Raw genomic sequence first — 20,812 nt, 5'->3', positions numbered from 1 at the left:
TATGTTAGGCAAACACTCTAGCACCAGGCTTTAGAGTCAGCCCCTTCATTTTTAAAATTTACTTATTCCCTCCCCCCTTAAAATTTATTTTTTTTAATGTGTGTTTGCCTGCATGTATGTATGTGCACCACATATTATGCCACACGCATGCTTAAGCACCCACAGACGTCAAAAGACGGCACTGGAGCCTGTAGAACGGGAGTTAGAGACCGCTGTGAGCAGCCATGCAGATGCTGGAAACTGAACTTAGGTCCTCTTCGAGAACAGCAAATTCTCTTAACTACTGAACCATTTCTCTAGCCCCACTACAGTACAGTGTTTTGTTGTGGTGGTTGATTGGTTGGTTGGATTTTGGTTTTTTTGTTTTTTTTTTTTTTTTAAGTTTCTCTTTGTAATCCTGGAACTCACGCTGTAGACCAGGCTGGCCTCAAACTCACAGAGGTCCATCTGCTCCTGCCTCCCAAGTGCTAGGATTAAAGGTGTGTGTCACCACTGCCCAGCCCCTACCCTGTTCTTATAAGAGGAAGGTAGAGCAGGACCGGATACAGATAGAACACTAGAATTTACACATCACGGAAGACTGGCAACCACCAGAAACTAGAAGAAAAAGGAAATGAAGTCTCTTGTAAAGCCTGGGAATGGTATTGCCTGGCTTCTTACTTCTGCCCTTTCCCACCACCACCCCCCGCCCCCCCCCCCCCGTCCCTAACTGTGAGAGAACAGCTCTCTGATGTTTTCCCAGAACCATCTGGCACCAATCTGCACACACAATAGATGGTCAATAAATACAATAAACAGGAAGAAGCCAGGCAGGGTGGCGCATGCTTGTAATTAATCCTAGCTATTTGGGAGGCTGAGTCAGAAGGATTACTCGTGTCCAGGAAGAGTCTAAGATGCTCTTGGGCAGCTGACTGGGATTTGTGTTTGCATTGTGTTCTCTTACCATTGGGTGCGATTCTGTGCCTTGGGTTTGCTGAAGAAGGCTCGGCCTGCAGGTGGAGGCGGAAGCATAGACAGGATGACACCTTTTGCCTTGGAACCCCAGGATAGGCAGGGGTGGAATTTCTAAGGAGCAGCACTCAAAACATTAGCCTGGAAGGCAGTCCCTGCACCCTGGGAAAGGGAGGCTCTGCTTCCTTTCTCTGCCACCTCCTCTCACCCCTCACACCAGGGCTCTCAAGTTCCCAGAAGCACCAACTTTGTCTTTCTTATCTGTCTTTTGAGCTCCTTGGCTCCAGCACTTTATGAGCTACATTCCAGCAAAGACCTTGCCTGATCCCTTCGCTGACCCTTCTTGCTTTTGATGAGTAAGAGGAAGCAGAAGCCAAGTGGCCTCTGGTCCTTCCCTTTGCATGGCTGTCTCTGCCATAAATTCTATAGTTGGCCTCAGTCTATAGCCTCAGACAAAGCATGCTGTGTCTTTTGAGGTGGCTTATTTCAACTCTTTCTAGTACAAAAGAAGAAAACACAACCTGGAGGGAGCAAAGGATAGAACCTAAGCCATGCAACAATTGCAGTACAGTGCCTGGGCTAGAACGAGGCTCACCTTCTAGTCCATCTATCACCCAGCTTTTTGCTTCTGCCCTTTCCCACCCTCCCCAAACCCCTAACTGTGAAAGAACAGCTTTCTGATGTTTTCCCAGAACCATCTGGCACCAGTCTGCCCACACAATAGATTGCCAGGAAATACTGTTTAAACAGGAAGAAGCCAGGAACGGTGGCGCATGCTTGTGATCCTAGCTATTTGGGAGGCTGAGTCAGAAGGATTACTTGTGTCCAGGAAGAGTCCAAGACCCTCTTGGACAGCTGACTGGGAGTTGTCTGGGCATTGGGTTTCCTTGCAGAACAGATTGAAGAAGTGTTCATTTCTGCATAGGGGGCCTTCCACTACTGCCCCCAAAGTCATTACCCAATTCACCAAAAAGGTGGATTATTGTTCTTTTTGTTTGTTTGCTTTTTGGTGTTTTGAGACAGGGTTTCTCTGAATAACAGTCCTGGCTGTTCTAGAACTCACCATGTAGACCAGGCTGGCCTCGAACTCAGAGATCTGCCTGCCTCTGCCTCCCAAGTGCTGGGATTAAAGGTATATGCCACCACTGCCCAGATATTATAACCATTCTAAACCAAGCATAAGAACTCTGCTTCCTTTGGAAAGTTACTTGAGATATGGTTTATCTCAACCTGATAGTAGGAGTAATCTATAGGCCTTGTTGGGCGAAAGCCTTTGTCCTGAGATCGTTCCTTCTTTTACTATTGTATAAAAATGTGAGGTCTGAGTGAAGGGATTGGGACACCAACCGAGGCACAAACCCTTCAACCTCCAGTTTGTCCTGCTTGCAGAGTGCTTGGGGATTGGAGCTGAACATAACCATCGTCAGAGAGACTTCATCCAGCAACTGAGGGGAGCAGATACAGAGTCCCACAGGCAAACCTTAGGTAGAGTCTGAGGCGTCCTGTGTGGGTGGGGAAGGAAGGATCTGAGGAACCAGAGGGGTCAGGAACACCAGGAGAACACGGCCCACACAATCAACTGACCAGGACTCGTGGGAACTCACAGAGATCAGGGAACCTCTAGGGGTCTGACCTAGGTCCTGTGCATGTATGTTATGGGTATGTAGCTTGGTGTCTTTGTGGGAACCCTAAGAGTGGGACCAGAGGCTATCTCTGACTCTTTCTCCTACTCATGGGAACTTTTCCTCCTACTAGGTTGCCTAGTCCAGCCTTGACATGAGAATATACTCCTGGTCTTATTATAGTTTGTCATGCCATGTTTGGTCAATGCCCCTGGAAGGCTTGCTCTTTTCTGAGGGGATGTGGAAGTTGGGGGGAGGGGAATGGTTGGGGAAAGGAAAGGAGGGAAAACTGCAGTCAAGATATAATATGTAAGGTCTGGAAGCACAGGTTCTGTCTTGGACTATAAAGCACCAATTACAAAAACAAAAGTCTTTTTTTGTGGTTTGGGGGAATAAAATTCTGGGTTTTGTACAACTGTCCAGCCTTGAGCGGCATTGCCAGTCCTGAATGTGTGTACCCCTCCCCCAGAGCTTCTAAAGCGCGTTTAAAATAAAGAAACAGGGGCTGGAGAGATGGCTCAGTGGTTAAGATCAATGACTGTACTTCCAGATGTCCTGAGTTCAAATCCCAGCAACCACATGGTGGCTCACAACTATCTGTAATAGGATCTGATGCTCTCTTCTGGTGTGCCTGAAGACAGTTACAGTTTACTCATATACATAAAATAAATAAGTCTTAAAAAAATAAGATAAAGAAACAAGCCGGGCGGTGGTGGCGCACGCCTTTAATCCCAGCACTTGGGAGGCAGAGGCAGGTGGATTTCTGAGTTTGAGGCCAGCCTGGTCTACAGAGTGAGTTCCAGGACAGCCAGGGCAACACAGAGAAACCTGTCTCAAAAAAACAACAAAAAAAAGAAACAAACAAACTTAGTTTTTTTTGTTTGTTTGTTTGATTGTTTTTGAGACAGGGTTTCTCTGTATAGCCCTGGCTGTCCTGGAACTCACTCTGTAGACCTAGACTAGGCTAGCTTCGAACTCTCGAACTCAGAAATCTGCCTGCCTCTGCCTCCCAAGTGCTGGGATTAAAGGCATGCGCCACCACTGCCCGGCTACAAACTTAGTTTTAATTTTCCACATATGAGTGTTTTGACTGCACATGTGTTTGTGCACCACGTATGTACCTAGTGTCCATGAGGTCACTATCCTCCTGGGACTGAAATTATAGACAGTTGTGAGCCACCATGTTGGTGCTGGGAATCCAACCATAGTCAAAGAGAACAACAGCTAGTGCTTTTAACCTCTAAGCTATCTTTTCCAGCCGCACACATCCGTTCTTTTTTTTATTTATCTTTTTATTTACTTAGTCTGAGTGTTCTGCTGCATGTACACCTACCGGCCAGAAGAGGGCATCAGATTCTATTACATATGGTTGTGAGCCACCATGTGGTTGCTGGGAACCGAACTCAGGACCTCTGCAAGAGCAGCCAGTTCTCTTAACCACTGAGCCATCTCTCCAGCTCTCACAGAATCACTTAGCTGGTACTTTGGGATGGCCCATTTTAGACAGGAAACTGAGCTGAAAGATTGTATGCTTTCAATGTCCTTCAGTCTCTCTTCTCTTTTTCCCCTCCCCTCCTCCTCTATCCCTCAACACCCTCCCTCTCCCTGAGACAGTGTCTTTTCTAGCCCAGGCTGGCCTCAAAATTTCTATCTAGCTGAAAGTGTGATCCGCTACCCTCTGCCTACCAAATACTGACATTCATAGAGCACAACACACAGCTTCACTGTCTTTCTTCCAGCTCTCCCCAGCTCCTGCTCTGACTGAAAGGCAAGCACTCTGGCGACAAAATGATTCAGCCAGTCAAACGTTTACAGTACAAGCCAGATGATCTGCGTCCACATCCCTGAGACCCATGTAAAGGTAGAGAAAGAACTGGGTCTACAAGAGTTGTCTTCTTTGACCTCCATAGTCCTTTATGGCATGTGTGCTCCTCTTACCATACATACTATATAATAACAGATAGTATTTGGTTTGTCCATACAGAGTATTGTTTTGTAGCCCTGGTTGTCCTAGAACTCACTCTGTAGATTGAGCTAACCTTCATCTCAGAGATCTGCCTGCCTCTGACTCCCAAGCACTGGGATTAAAGGTGTGTGTCACCACTGCCTGGTGGCAAGCACTTTTTAAAGGTACAAATATGCTCTCTAATAGAAAAGCAACCTATAGGGCGCTGGAGAGATAGCTTAGCAGTTAAGAACACTGAGTGTTCTTCCAAAGGTATTGAGTACAATTCCCAGCACATGGTGGCTCACAACCATCTGGAATGGGATCCAATGCCCTCTTCTGGTGTGTCTGAAGATGGTAACAGTGTATTCTCATAAAATAAATAAACAAGAAGAAGAAGAAGAAGAAGAAGAAGAAGAAGAAGAAGAAGAAGAAGAAGAAGAAAGAGAGAGAGAGAGAGAGAGAGAGAGAGAGAGAGAGAGAGGAGGAAGGAAGGAAGGAAGGAGGAAAGAAAGAAAGAAAGAAAGAAAGAAAGAAAGAAAGAAAGAAAGAAAGAAAGAAAGAAAGAGGCTAGAGAGATGGCTCAGTGGTTAAGGTCACTGACTGTTCTTCCAAAGGTCCTGAGTTCAATTCCCAGCAACACATGGTGGCTCATAACCACCTGTAATGGAATCTGATGCACTCTCCTGGTGTGTCTGAAGACAGCTACAGTGTACTCATATGCATAAAATAAAAAAAAATTTAAAAAAAAGGAAGAAAGGAAAAGCAACCTACAGGATAGAAGAAAATATTATGCAAATCATAACTGGTTAAGGATTTATATCCAGAATAGATAGAGAATTCAAGAAACTCGACAGGAAAAAAAAATACATCAACAACCATTTCAAGGAGGCTGGGGAGATGCTCAATCTGTGTAATGCTTGTCCTGCAAACATGAGATCCAGAGTTCCATCCCTAGAACACATGTTGAAATGCTGGCACTGTGGCCCAGAACATGCTTGTAATCCCCGTAATGGGAACGAGCAGAAAGAGGGTCACTTGACAGCTAGTCCAGTAGCTGGGAAGCTCTAGGCGTGAGATGCTTTGCTGGAGGTGACACCTGAGGCTGTCCTTGGCCTCCCCATGTATGTGCACACATGTGCATATATACCTACACACACACACACACACACACACACACACACACACACACACACACACGAAGAAAAAGCTTCAAAAAAGAAATGAACAGGGGGGGCTGGAGAGATGGCTCAGCGGTTAAGAGCACTGACTATTCTTCCAGAGGTCCTGAGTTCAATTCCCAGCAACCACATGGTGGCTCACAACCATCTATAATGGGATCCTGTGCCCTCTTCTGGTGTGAGCTACAGTATACTCTCACATAAAATAAATACATAAATTTTTAAAAAGAGAAATGAACAAAGAATACATGTAGACATTTTTCTGAATGTGTGTGTGTGCGCTCACACACACACACACACACACACACTCAAGTGCACAGAGGATAGAGAGATGGCTCAGTGGTTAAGAGCACTGACTACTCTTCCAGAGGTCCTGGGAGTTCAGTTCCTAGCACCCACAAGGTGGCTCAAAGGCACTTCCTTTCCAGGGGATGGGATGTGATACCCTCTTTTAAACTGTGTGGATATCAGGTATACACATGGTACACAAACATAAATGTATCACACACTATTAAACAAATAAATCTAAAAAATGTCTTAGCATTCAGGAGGTAGACAGAGGTAGATCTCTGTGAATTTGAGTCTAGCTTAGACATAATGAGTTCTAAGCCAGCAGGGCTACATAGTAAAAGTATGTCTCAAAAAAAGAATTTTTGGGGGGACCGGACCCATTACAAAGTCCCCTTCAATTACTGGAAGTCAGGCCTCTATCCCCGCCTTCGCAAGTTTAGAATCACCATAGCCCTTCTATACTTAGAGAAGGGAGGAGATGTCAGGGGCAGCCCTGCTTACACACTGAAGGCCTAAAATCAGCCATAGGCCTAAAATCAGCAATAGGCCTGTCATACATCTATACTAACACCAAGTCTTGGGTCTCTGTGGAAAAACATTGAAACAGATGGCTATAAGCTAATGTAAACAGGCAGCTTTTGTGGAAATTTACCAGCCTAAGTAGTCATAGACCTTGTAAACAGGTAGCCTAGACAGACAATACAAACTTAGATAAGGACAAGTGAGTCATACGCAGAGTCATAGTGAATTGTCCCCTGAACCTTCACCTAGCCGATACCCAGTTCTGAAAGATAGCTGTATTCCCCCTGAACACCCACGCTCCAGTGTCATCCCCTTCCCCAAGTCCTGCCTTCTTGTGTTTATAACCCCTGTGTGAATGAATTGCGATTTGAGAAAAAGTAAATACATTATTAAAAAATTTTTTTTTTCTCGAGACAGGATTTCTCTATGTAGCTCTGGCTGTCCTGGAACTCACTCTGTAGACCAGGCTGGCCTAGAACTCAGAAATCCGCCTGCCTCTGCCTCCCAAGTGCTGGGATTAAAGGCGTGCGCCACCACTGCCCGGCAAAGATTTATTCATGTTTATTTTATGTGCATTGGTGTTTTGTTTGGTTTTGTTTTTCAAGACAAGGTTTCTCTGTATAGCTCTGGCTGTCCTGAAACTCACTCTGTAGACCAGGCTGGCCTCGAACTCAGATCTCCACCTGCCTCTGCCTCCCAAGTGCTGGGATTAAAGGCATGTGCCACCACTGCCCTAAAGATTTATTTTACTTTATGTATATGAGTACACTGTAGCTGCCTTCAGACACACCATAAGAGAGCATCAGGTTCCATTACAGATGGTCGTGAGCCACCATGTGGTTGCTGGGAATCGAACTCAGGACCTGTGGAAGATCAGTCAGTGTTCTTAACCACTGAGCTATCTCTCCAGCCCAAAAAAAGAATTTTTTTAAAAGATTTTATGTATGTGAGTACACTGTCACTGTCTTCAGACACACCAGAAGAGTACATTGGATCCCTCAGATGGTTGTGAGCCACCATGTGGTTGCTGGGAATTGAACTCAGGACCTCTGGAAGAACAGTCAGTGCTCTTAACCTCTGAGCCATCTCTCCAGCCCTCAGTTTTTTTTTACATTTATATATTTATTTATTTGCATGTTTGTTTTATTTTTGAGACAGGGTCTTATGCAACTCAGGGTTGACTCAAAATCATGAAACAGCCAGAGGTGACCTTGAGCTCCTGACCCTCTATCAGTATCTAAATATTGGTGATGTTATTGTTTAAGTTATAGGATATCAAGGTGAAAAGTCAGCGTGGCTCAAGGACTTCACCTCTTCCGGGCAAAGACCTGGCACCCTTTCAGTTGTATGCAGCATAGCCGTGCCAGGTTAGGTGAACCGTTGCCTATTTATTGCCCTCGTTTTGTGATTAGCGTGGCTTAATGAGATGCATAGGAGTGCCAAATTGACAAAGGGTGAGTCTTTCGGCACAGTTCTATTGCTGTGAAGAGACATGGTGTCCACAGCAATATAATTTCTATGATCAGAGAACACATTTCTTGTGTGCTTGCTTACAGTGTCAGTTCATTCAGGAGAGCATGGCACAAGCAGCGTGGTGCTGGAGAAAGACTTAAGGGCTACGCCAGGATCTACAAGCAGGGAGGACTGATAGGGACTGCTCCTGGCTTGGGCTTTTGAAACCTCAAAGGCCACCCCATGACATCGTTTCTCCAACAAGGCCACACCTATTCCAAGAAGGTCACACTTGATCCTTCTCAAATAGTGCCACTCTCCAATGGCAAAGCATCCAAATAACCTGTGAGGGCCATCCTTATTCAAACCACCACAGGTGAGCTTTGCTGGATAATTTGATGTGTCATATTAGCTGGGATGTAAGATACCCCAGTTAAACATTATTTCTGGGCGTATTGAAGTCTATGCTGAGGCCTGGACAGAGCAATGCAGATGCCTCTCCATCTTTGTGAATGGCTTCGTCCAACTCACGGAGAGTCTGAAGAGAACAAAAAGGCAGAAGAAGGGGGGATTTGTTCCTTCTGCCAGAGGGCTGGAGCTGGGGTATGTTCTCTTAACCGTCAACTGAACTTTTATCATTGTCCTTCTGGCTCTCACGGGTCCCCAGCTTTCAGGTGGCTTACGGGAGTTCTTGGCTTCCATAATAATATGAGCTGGCGCCTTTAATAATTCATCTATTTGTCCTGTTTCTCGGAAGTATCCTTCCCACCACACCCAACAATGTTACCTCTATCCCTAATGCTACCGGACATTCATGAATCAGTGGACACAGGCCTTATAGGGCTGATGAGGAAACCTTGGAAAAGGCAAAAGATTTGTGGCACAGAGATTGCTTATTGCTCTTCCAGAGAACCCAAGTTCAGATCCCAACACCCACACTAGGCAGCTCAAAATCGCCTGTTAACTCCAGCTCCAGGGGATTTGATACCTGTTTCTAGTCTCCATGGGCACCTATACACATGTGGCATATACATGTACATACATACATACATACATACATACACATAAATTTAAATTTTCAAAAAGCCTAAACATGAAGAGAAACCTGAGTGGGGAAAATCCTTTATAACTCATGTGTGGGAATATATGTCCTGTAATCCTAGCACTCAGGAAGATCTCTGTGAGTCTAAGACCACCCTGGACAGCTACCTAAAGAAACTCCATCTCAAAAAGAACAACAAACAAAGGCCATTCATATCCGAATGACTATTGCTGAGTGCTATGGATGATGTTGGGTCCCTTCTGGACACAGAGCACTCACTAAGTATAATGCAGGATACATGGGCTCTGTGTGTCTACCTGCAGAGCAAGGTGCCCTTTACAAGCCAAGCCAAGGAGAGCCAGTTGTGGTAATCCAGAGTGCATGCCTGCACATGCGCATGAACCCACAGGAAAGTGTCTAAAATAAAACAGCTGGAATTGACTCCAATGACGGTCATTTAAAAAAAAAAAAGATTTTATGTATATGAATGCTGTCTGCATTACACCTTCATGCCAGAAGAGGGCATCAGAACTCATTAGAGATAGCTATAAGCCACCATGTGGTTGCTGGAGATTGAAACCTTTGGAAGACCAGTCGGTGCTCTTGCCACTGAGACATCTCTCTAGGCCCCTAAACGATAGTCATTTTGTGGATGGGGCAGGGATTGCCTGTGTAGTCCATATAGAAGTAGGAGGCATTCACTTGCATCTTTACTTTTCAGTGCTGGTAATCAAGTCCAGAGCCTGGTACTGCCAGGGCAGTCTACCACTGAGTGACTGAGCTACATCCCCAGCCTTTGAAGATAGGGTTTCACTAGAGAATTTACTCTGTAGCCCAGGCTGGTCTGGAAATCACATTTCTCCTGCCTTGGCTTCCTTGGCTGGATTACAGATCTGTACTCCAAGCCTAGCTCTACAAAATTCTTTTTGGTTGTGCTGGCAATTGAACCTGGAGCTGGGCAAACATGCTACTGCTAAGCTATGTCCCTAGTTTTTTTTTTTTTTATTTTGAGAGATGATCTTGATTTATCCAGGTTGTCTTGAAATTTTCCCCCTTCCCTTCTCCCTCTCACTCCAGCCCAAAGGTTTTTTTTTTAAATTTATTTATTATATGTAAGTACACTCACTGTAGCTATCTTCAGACACCCCATAAGAGGGCATCAGATCTCATTATGGATGGTTGTGAGCCACGATGTGGTTACTGGGATTTGAACTCGGGACCTTTGGAAGAATAGTCAGTGCTCTTAACCACTGAGCCATCTCACCAGCCCTGTCTTGAAATTTTTTAAAATATTATTTTATAGATATGTATGTCTTGCTAGCATGTATGTCTTTATACCACTTGTATGCATGGTGCCTGAGGAGGCCAGAAGTGGGTGTTGGATCCCTGGGAACTAGAGTCATAGACAGTTGTGAGTCACCATGTGGGTGCTGAGGATTCAATTGTGGTCCTCTGGAAGAGTAGCCAGTGCTCTTAAGCATGAAGACAGTGCCCTGGCCTAAAACTTTTGGTCCTTTTGCTCCAGCCTCTTGAGTAGCTAGGATTATATCTGCAACCAGGCCTGTCTGGCAACAGTTTTTAAAGGAAAACGATATGTTTAATAACACCCAGGGCACACAGTATTTATGTTTGGGATAACCAGGTGTGTGTCCAGAAGCAAAAATCTCAGACTCGTCTAACCCTGTTCCTAATAGGTAACCCACAAGAGAGAGGAGAGCTTGTTGAAAGTGAATAGTGGTGGGGCAGGGAGGGGACCAAGGACTTGTGAGGTTCCTAATACAGCGAGATGCTTTCAAAAAAAAAATCTTAGTTTAGGACTACAGAGGGGAGTCAGCCGTTAAAATCATTTGCTGTTCTTCTGGAGAACCTAGGTTCAATTCCCAGTATGCATGTGGTAGATAGCTCACAACCCAGCCGTCTGTAACTCCAGTTCCAGGAATTCCAATGCCATCTTCTGTCCTCTGTGAATGGGAGGCACGAGTGTGGTGCACAGACACAAAAGCAGGCTAAACACCCATATCCATTTAAAAAAAAAAAACTTCACTCAGCAGCAGATGCACAAGGAATTCTCTAACTCAGATACTGAAACACTTGACATCTTGGCTACAGACTACAAGGACGATCCGAGCTCTCTCACATACTTGAGATGGACGCTTTTCTGTCTTTCTGGGCTATTATGAGTGAATTAGCAGGACTTGACACATCTGGTGGTTGACAGAGAAGGACCATTAGGGACCAGTCTCAACAACTTATCAAGACACTCATCTCCTCAAAAGAGGAAGCCCTCATATTTGTATTTTTATTTTCAAGGCATTAGGCTTTGGCTTGCTTTTGCACTGCTAGGGGTAGGACCTGGGTTTTCTTGAGCACTATTCTAGGGCTGAGCTGTATCCTGAGTTTCAGTTAAAGTCTTCCTGCTTTTCACCTCCTGCCTCTGTCCCCACCCAATGTCCTCAGCTAGCACCTCCCATTCCTGCCCCTTGATCTCCAGGCACAGAGCCAGCCCAGCCCCAACCTACCTGCCATGTAGCATTATCTGCCTTCTAGTCTACCAGTCAGGATGTGGGATCCAACATCTGAGAGTCAGGTAAGTGTGGGGGCCCTGGAAGCTTTGGGACATGGGTGTTGACCAGGCTGAGGGGTACCCAACCTGGGTCTGCTGGCTTGCTTGCCTTCTCAGGGATACCCTTGTGGCTTTAGCTCCCCTCAATCTCCTTTTCACTGGGCAGCAGAAGCCCTGCTTGGGCTTGTGGAGGGCCCAGGTTTAAGGGTTGGCTGTTCTGTCTGGGTGGTCCATCACAGAGTGGGAATCAGTTCAGACATGTGGAGATGCCCAAACGTGGCTCCTGGAGAATGCCCATAAGGCTCTCATGACAGAGCTGTGCCAAGAAACAATGACCTTGAAGCTTGTCAGAAGATTCAGAGGCCCGGACAGCCGGAAGGGAACCTTTAAGAGGACTCTGGAGCAGACCAAAGGAGGGAAGCCATGTTGTCCAGGGCACTGACTACTAAGAGGAATGGGTGAACTTATTTTCTAGACCCTCAACATTGGGGGTGCCCCTAAGGTAGCATTTCAGGGGAACCATGCAGATAGACATGCATAGATTGCAAAAGTTAAAAAAAAAACCTGAAAGTCAGTGACCGGAGCTGGGAAATGAACAGCTTTGCTTAAACCATTAAAAAAAAAAAAAAAAAGAAGAAGAAGAAGAAAAAAGGAGAGAAAAAGATGAGAGCAGAGTCTGAAAGAGAAAGCACACACTCAACAAAGATCGGCTATGTTCAAGGCTGGTTCTTCAATAAAATTCGGAAAATACTAGTAATTTCTCTTTACACCATAGACGTGAGAAAAACATAAAGTAGGTAGATCAGGAACAGAACAGGGCGCTCATACAGATTCAGCAAGCATTGAAAGGTTCAAACGGGAGTATTTTATTCATGTGTATGCTAGTGCAGGTGCCTACAGAGGCCAGAAGAGGGCACCAAATCCCGTGGAGTCGGGGGTTACAAGCCTTTGTAAGCTGCCCAGCATGAGTACTAGGAATCAAATTCTGGTCCTTTGAGAAAGCGGTAAGCACTGAGCCCCAAATAGGGTTTGGAAAACTAAAACAAAATATATGGCTTTCTCTTCATGGGGTCTGAATGCCAGTTATTTACTTCTTTGGTTAGTTGGTTGATTTTGGGTTTTGAGACAGTTTCCCTACTTGGGAATAGCTCAAATGCTCAGACATTTTTCCTTTAAAAAAATTAATTTTGAGCCAGGCAGTGGTGACACATGCCTTTAATCCCAGCACTTGGGAGGCAAAGGCAGGTGGAACTCTGAGTTTGAGGCCAGCCTGGTCTACAGAGTGAGTTCCAGGACAGCCAGGGCTACACAGAGAAACCCTGTCTCAAAAAAGACAGATATAACCCATTTTCTTTTTGTTATGTGCATGAGTATCTTGCCTGCATGTATACATGTGTACCACATGTATGCAGTAATTGTAGGAGCCAGTACAGTTACAGTCAGTTGTGGACCACCACGCGGGTGCAGGAAACTGAACCCAGGTCCAGCAATATACCCTTAACTACTGAGCTGTCTCTTCAGCCCCTCTTTCTGTTGCTTTACTTTGTTTTTGAGAAAAGGTCTCACCACAGTGCTTAGTTGATCTTGAACTCGTCATTCTCCTGCCTCACCTTCCCAGTGTTGAGGTTACAGGAGTACAGCAGCACACCCGGCTTCAATTTTTTTTTTCATCTCAGCTGCTCCTCCTTTTCTTGTGATGTGTGTATGGGTATTTTGCTTGTATGTGTGTCTGTGCATGGATTCCCTGGAACTGCAGATACAGAGAGCTGTGAGCCACCATGTGAGCACTGGGAAATTGAACCCCAGTCCTTTGCAAGAGCAGCCAGTGCTTTAGCCTCTGCCTGCATCAGCTCTCCAGCCCCACCCAACCCAAGGTCCTCTTTTCCCTGCTCCCAAGTTATAGCTGCAGATCAGAAAAGGAGGGAGCTGCAGGGAACATGGAAGGGTTGAAATGGCAGCCATATTGCCTCTCAGAGGAAGCCACACAAGGACACTGGCTTTACAGAGGTTTTTTTTTGTTTTTTGTTTTTGTTTTTTGGTTTTTCGAGACAGGGTTTCTCTGTATAGCCCTGGCTGTCCTGGAACTCACTCTGTAGACCAAGCTGGCCTCGAACTCAGAAATCTGCCTGCCTCTGCCTCCCAAGTGCTGGGATCAAAGGCGTGCGCCACCACCGCCCGGCTACAGAGGTTTTCTTGAAGGACTTTCCCTCTTGCAGTAGGGATGAGGGGGATCACAGTGCTTGGGGAGGTGATGGAAAAAGGGAAGACCACTTGGAAGTGTCTGGCGGCATTTTGGCTTTTTCTGAGTTTGAGGTTTGTTTGTTTGTTTTTTAAATTTTAGTTACAGAGAAGCAGCAGCCAGATCCCTTCCCCGTGTCTGATCTGTAGACTTGACCATGTTGTGATGACTGTAAAGAACATTGAAGACACCACCATGTTCTATTCCAAGATCCTGGGCATGGAGGTCACTACTTTCAAGGTAATCATGCACCCATATTCAAAACGTCGAGTGCATTAAAGTGTGTGTTGTGTGTACATACGTGCGTGTGCATGTGTGTGTGTGTCTGCTGTATATACAGGCATAGGCCAGAGCTCTGATTTAGCTAGACTAAATGGCTAGCAAGCCCAGGGAGACTCCTGTTTCAGCCTCCACATCACTAGGATTCAGAGTCTATGCTGTCACACCTGACTGTTTTACACAGGAATCTGAACTCAGGTCTTCTTGCTTATGTAGCAAGCATTTTACTAAGTGAGCCATCTCCCCAGATTCCTCCATTAAAATTTGGTAACATTTTATGGCAGAGGATATAGCTCTGTCACAAAGCCCTTGATTCAATCCCCAGTACCGCATAAACCAAGTGTGCAGGTACTCCTAACTGGAGAAACGGACACAGAAAAATGGAAAGTCCAAGATCATCCCCGGCTACTTAGCAAGATTGAGACCAGCCTGGGATACATGTGACATTGGCTATTTCTTTGTTTACTTGATTGTTTTTTGAGATAGAGATTTTTTTTGGACAGCCCTGGCTATCTTTGAATTCTGAGACCACCTGTCTTGACCTCCTAATGCTGGGATTAAAGGCATGTACCACCACCACTGCCTGGCGAGATACTGTCTTTAAAATAATGGATAATAAATACTATAAATGTAATTAAAGGGCTGTGGGTGAGGGCTTTGTGACAGTTTCTTTGTGCATAGCCCTGGCTGTCCTAGAACTCACTTTGTAGTAGACCAATCTGGTCTCGAATTCAGAGATTTACTAGCCTGTGCCTCCCAAGTAGGGGACATAAAGGGCTGCACCACCACTACCTGGCGCTGAGAAGATTTTTTTTTACACAGGTGCTGTATTGAATATTTGTGATTGATATTTGCCTAGCATGTATCAATTCCTGAGCCCGGCCCAAAATATTTTATCTTATTTTATTTATAACTTCAAGCCCCCAGACACAGGAAATATGAGAGGAAAAAAAAATAAAAGGATCAATGGAAGAGATTCTAAAATACAAACAAGGAGACAATCGGACAGAGGGTCAAGAAAATGGAAGGAGCAAAGCACCATAGATCTAAGTAAAGAAAGGGGCCTTGTTAGTTCAAGGTCCCTGCTCTCAAAAAAAAAAAAAAAGTACAAGAGAACTTTGCAGAGTTAACAAAGAGTTAACTATGTATTCAGCATATCAACACTCAGATATGCCCTGTGGGAAATGTAGAACATCCCACTGAAAAAGTGAATCTTAAGAGTTTGCCAAGAGATTAAAAAGTGGCTCATCTACAAAAGAAAAAGAAAGATGCAAATGTTAGGTTCTTGAGTCCCACCAGAGGCCTGGAAACAATAGGACTATACTTTTAAGATTCTGGGAAAGCACTCCCGCCCCGCCTCCAGTTCTGCCTCAGCATCTCTCCATGTGGTCCTTACTCCCAGAACAAAAGCAGTTCCCAGCCTTAATCAGAGAAGCCTCTCCCTACAAAGAAAGGCGATGAATGTGCTCTGGCTTCCTAAAACGCAGAGAATAACAACGGTGCTGGGCCCAGCCCTGCACAAGATATTCCAGCCCCCCCTCCATCCCCACAAGGCTTGGGAATACTGTGGGAAAGGGGACGGGAAACTTGTAAGAGCCTGAAGCTTATGAAATACCACTCTCTAGATGCTATACAACTATTGCAATATTAACTCGGAGTTGTAGTTACCTGGCCTGGGCCCTTAGAGACTGGCACTATCAACAGGAAGTCAATGGAGGGGAAGGGTTCATGGGGCCCTACCTGCTACCTCTGAGCTATTGGCTACTGATAGACTCTGGGGGGAAGGGACCATTGTCTTTAATTGTGTACCCCCGACTGAGCCCACCAGGCCCCAAATGGATAGCTCTAAACCCGTGATTATAGAGACACCCCTGGTTAATCTCAGTGGGGCACTAAACAAAGTAGTCTTGAAAGAGAGAGAGAGAGAGAGAGAGAGAGAGAGAGAGAGAGAGAGAGAGAGAGAGAGAGATTTGTGAAGAGGGGGAGGTGTTGAAGTGGTGGTGGTGGTGGGAGTGGCTGGTCTGCATTGTGAAGTGGAAATTGTCTAAAAACAAAGGTAATTAACTGAAAAATGATTCTGATGGGGGTGGGAATCAACTTAAAAGTCTATGTCCAGTTGAGCTGCAAATCCAAGGGAAGTATGGAATGAAGCATTTATTAGGTGCACAGACCTGGAAGTGTAGCTCAGTAGTAGAGTACTTATCCAGCAAGCAAGAGAATCTACGTTTCATTGCCATCTTCAAGATAAACAAAGAAAACGAGTCATAGAGGCTGTCAAGGTGGCCTAGTGGAGAAAAGTAGCTGCTGTCAAGTCTGAGGCCCTGGGTTCGCTCCCAGGGATGCACATGGCCAAAGGAAAAAAGCAACTCCCAAGACTTGCCTTCTGACCTCCACACATGTGCCCCGGCACATACACATTTGTTAAATAAATAGAAATCGCAGAGCGATAGAATAAGATACCTGATGTTTTCCTCTGCCCTGCCCCCTCCCAATAAAATAATAATTAAGCTAGCTGGGAACAAGAACTACATATGCTGAAGTAGAGTGGTTCCGAAGGAGAAAATCCCAGATATCTAAAGTCAATTAAGCATGAGCCAAAGAAAGGTTCCAGGGAAAAGATGGAAGGAAAAGAGGCGGTGTCCCCAGGTTTAAAAAACTGCCTTGAGAATATGAAACTGCTTCAAAAGTAGTAAATGCAGAGGGAAAAAAAAAACTTACAAAGATGCCCATATCATGGATTACAGTGTTAAACAGAAATAAGACCTTTTGTGCTCTTCCACTGGGGTAGCCTGCTGGCATGCTTGACAATGTATATTACCTATTCTGCTTTAAGTAAAATATCTATGCTACTTCTTGCAGGGACAGAAGAGAGAGGCGCAGAGAGAGAGAGAGAGAGAGACAGAGAGAGAGACAGAGACAGAGACAGAGATAGAGAGACAGACATAGAGACACAGAGAAACAGACAGAGACTTGGAGAAAAGAGAGGTGCAGAGAGAGAGACAGAGACAGACATAGAGACACAGAAACAGACAGAGAGTTGGAGAAACAGACATGCAGTGATACAGAGAGACAGAGAGAGAGGAGAGAGAGATAAAGACAGAGGGGAGAGAGAGAGAGAGAGAGAGAGAGAGAGAGAGAGAGAGAGAGAGAGGAGGAAACCAAGCTATAAGAAACATGGAAAAAATCTTACATATATCATTAAGTGTAAAATGTAAAAAAGCTTACATTTTACCAATGTAAAAAAGCTGCACACTGCCTGATTCCCATACTATGTGCAAGAAATGACAATTATAAAAACAACAAAATGATAGGTGGCGGCTGACCCTTGAATGGAGAAGGGAATGAATAGAGGAAGACTGAGCAATTTCTGGACCTCGACATTAGTCTCTGATAGCGGTGGTGACTATGTCCTTAGAGAACCGTGCAAGCACACGGAGCGTACACCACCTCCTCAGGACTGAACCATGACAGACACAATGGAATGGTGGGTAATTTATCAGTCGTGCTTACAGGAATCGAAACGTGTGTCTTACATGGGAGGGCGCTAACAGGGATCTCTGTGTAAATCCGGGCATGTGGGAAAGCTTTTGCACCTTCTGCTGTGTTGCTGGGAATGTAAAACATCTCTAAAAATTAGCATATAAATTGAAAAGGGTCTCGCAGTGGCAGACTGTGAAAATTTAAAATCTAAAGAGGACACTATGCAGAAAGGAGAAAGGAGCATCACACAAGAGCAGGTTGGACGTTCTTCAGGTCCTAAAAGGATCGCACTGGGTTTAAAAAGAAAGAAAGAAAGAAAGAAAGAAAGAAAGAAAGAAAGAAAGAAAGAAAGAAAGAGCGAAACCTAAAAAACTACAGCACGATATACTTACATTACCCCAGAAAAATAACAGCAGACATTTTACAACCAAGAAGATAACGCACAAAATACATCATGACTTGCAGCATAGGCTATTAAAATCTGGTTTACTCCAAAAAGAGCAAATAGAGAGAGCCTATTAGAATAAAGACCTAATCAATACTTCAGTGAGGAAAAAAATGATAATGGCATCTAGGGTAGGGATTGGAATAGAGAAAATAGAAAAAAACTAAACACATCAATCACTAAAACAAGACTGGCTTTGCGTGGGTCCATGATAAATAAGATACCTCTGTTCCCTGTACTTAGACATGCTGAAGTGAACCTTTAGAACATCAGAGCCAAGGAAAAGTCTATGTTTACAGAGTGAAAGGTAGCTGTGTTCCCAACACCAAGTCATAAAAACAAATGGCTGGGAAAGACAGCTCAGCAGGTAAGATACTTCATGCTAAGTAAGCATGAAGACCAGGGTTCAAGTATCCAGTGTCCACAGGAGAAGGCCAGCACATGTATATAAACCCAGTGCTGTGGAACAATGTGTGTAGACACAGGCGGACTGATGGGCTTTGCTGGCCACCAGCCTAGCTCTAAAGGGAACTAACTAGTGAGTGATAGCACAGAGTAGCTGACCTCGACACCTGTACACATACCTGCACACACACGCGCACGCGCACACACACACACACACACACACACAATGTAATATATAAAATAAAAAGTATGAAAACAAATTAACATCATATTTATTTTGTTTTAAATGATTTATTTAATTTATTTGGTGGGGAGATTGAGACCCAGTCTTACTATGTAGCCCTGGCTGCTCTGGAACTCACTCTGTAGAGCAGGCTGGCATCAAACTCACAGATATCCACCTGCCTCTGCCTCCTGAGAACTGAGATTAAAGGCACATGCCACCATACCTTTTATATATTTTTTATAAAAATAAAGGTTTGTTTTTATTTTATGTGTATGAGTGTTTCCCTGAATGCATGTGTGTGTGTGTGTGTGTGTGTGTGTGTGTGTGTGTGTGTGTGTACACTGGCCACAGAGATCAAAAGTCATCGGATCCCTTAGAACTGGAGTTAGGATGGTTGTGAGCTACCATGTGGGTGCTGGGAACTGAACTTGGATGGATCCTCTGTTAGTATTCTGTCTAAACTCCACCCCACAGTTACGTGGCAACAGCCAGGTATGCTCCTCCCCACAGTTGCCTGGCAATAGTCAGGTAGGCCTGCCCACTATAAAAGGGGCTGCTTGCCCTCTTCTCTCTCTTGTTCTCTTGTCTTCTTGCTCCTCCTTCTGTCCCCTCACTCCTTCGTCTTTCCCTTCCTCCTCTCTCCACAGGCTCATGGCCGACCTCTACTTCTCCTTCTCCACCCCCCTCTGCACTGTACTACCCTCTTAACTCCCCTCCCCATGCCCTGAGTAACCTCTATTCTATACTATACCGTCCTTAACTCGTAAGCCAACTCTCCAGTCCCCCCAAATCAGATTTCTTATGAAGCAACACCGGATTCAGGGAATATAACAAACAAGGTATTTCCTTCTTTCTTTCTGACAGTCTTGGAACTAGAATCCAGAGTGTCACACAGGCTAGGCAAATTCTACACTGCTGGGAAACACCCTGGTCCTAAAGCAGATATTTAAAAGCAACAGCCTTGACAGAACTATACACTGGACCAGACTGTCCTTTGGGTGTAAAAGGACAATACTGACTGTCTGGATGTGGTATCCATTGTAGGAATGGAGAAAGAGATGGTGAAATTATAAAAGAAATACCAGCCGGGCGGTGGTGGCACACGCCTTTAATCTCAGCACTTGGGAGGCAGAGGCAGGCAGATTTCTGAGTTTGAGGCCAGCCTGGTCTACAGAGTGAGTTCCAGGACAGCCAGGGCTATACAGAGAAACTCTGTTTCGAGAAACCAAAACCAAAACCAACCAACCAAACAAACAAACAAAAACTATAAAGAAGTCAACAGAGGAACTAAAGTTAAGAGAGACTACTAGTACCAGGGGTGGTTGTAATATACTATTGAACTAAATGCTCCTATCTTGGCCGAAAGAGGACAGAAAGTCCACAATGGTGGGAAACGGAGAGATAAGGGCTCAGCACCTAAGAGCTGCTCAGCCAGAGGACCTGGTGCAGTTCTAGCACCCATATGGTAGCTCACAATCACTTGCAATTCCAGTACCAGGGATCTCAACATCCTCTTACATCCCTGAGTACCAGGCATACACATGGTCCACACATATCCGTGTTGACAAAACATCCACACACATAACATAAAAATAAATCCACCTTTTAAACTAGAATAAATAGTAGTTGTGTGTCAGTTAGAGCCTGGGCTTGGGAGAGGCCTGAGGAGACAGCTACCACCGGGTTAAAGGAGACAGCTGTTTTTTTCTCTCAATTGAAGAAGCAGCTAGATGAATATGTCATTAGGAGGAAAGGAATAGGGACAAAGTCTCAGCTCAGTGGGGGCAGGGAGATTCCTAGAAGCCCCATCAGCAACCACCTCACTGCTGAGGACAGCTAATACGGTCTCTCTTACACAATGGCCTCCTGGGGAGGAATGGGGGTGGGTGTCAGGGACATAATGAGTGGCATTTGTTTGCTTGGTTTCCTTTGATTTTGCTTTGTGTGTGTGTGTGGGGGGGAGAGATTCTTTCTGTGGAGCCCAAGGTGAAGTCGACCTCCTGACTCAGTGTCCTAAATGCTGGGATTCTAAGTGTATCACCGCTCTGGCTTGAGATAGACTTTGTTACAAAACTTGGGAACATACCATTGGCTGTTGTTCTTACAAGGAAAATAAGATAAGATAAAATAAAATAAAATAAAATAAAATAAAATAAAATAAAATAAAAT

General features: G+C 44.9%; 1 protein-coding gene across 1 annotated transcript in view; it reads left to right on the top strand.

Moving 5' to 3' along the window:
* Positions 1-11,498: 11,498 nt before the first annotated feature.
* Glod5 (glyoxalase domain containing 5) overlaps positions 11,499-20,812 on the top strand; it is a 14,127-nt gene continuing 4,813 nt past the window's right edge. Inside the window, exons 1-2 of the mRNA XM_028770852.1 lie at positions 11,499-11,593; positions 13,911-14,048. Coding sequence (XP_028626685.1) covers positions 11,567-11,593; positions 13,911-14,048 — 165 coding nt within the window. The 5' untranslated portion in view covers positions 11,499-11,566. The remainder of the gene's footprint in view (positions 11,594-13,910; positions 14,049-20,812) is intronic.

This window comes from Grammomys surdaster, unplaced genomic scaffold (assembly GCF_004785775.1).
Source record: "Grammomys surdaster isolate TR1022 unplaced genomic scaffold, NIH_TR_1.0 204, whole genome shotgun sequence".
Taxonomy (NCBI): domain Eukaryota; kingdom Metazoa; phylum Chordata; class Mammalia; order Rodentia; family Muridae; genus Grammomys; species Grammomys surdaster.
The sequence above is the reverse complement of the archived record's forward strand: the minus strand, read 5'-3'. Positions and strand labels throughout refer to the sequence as shown.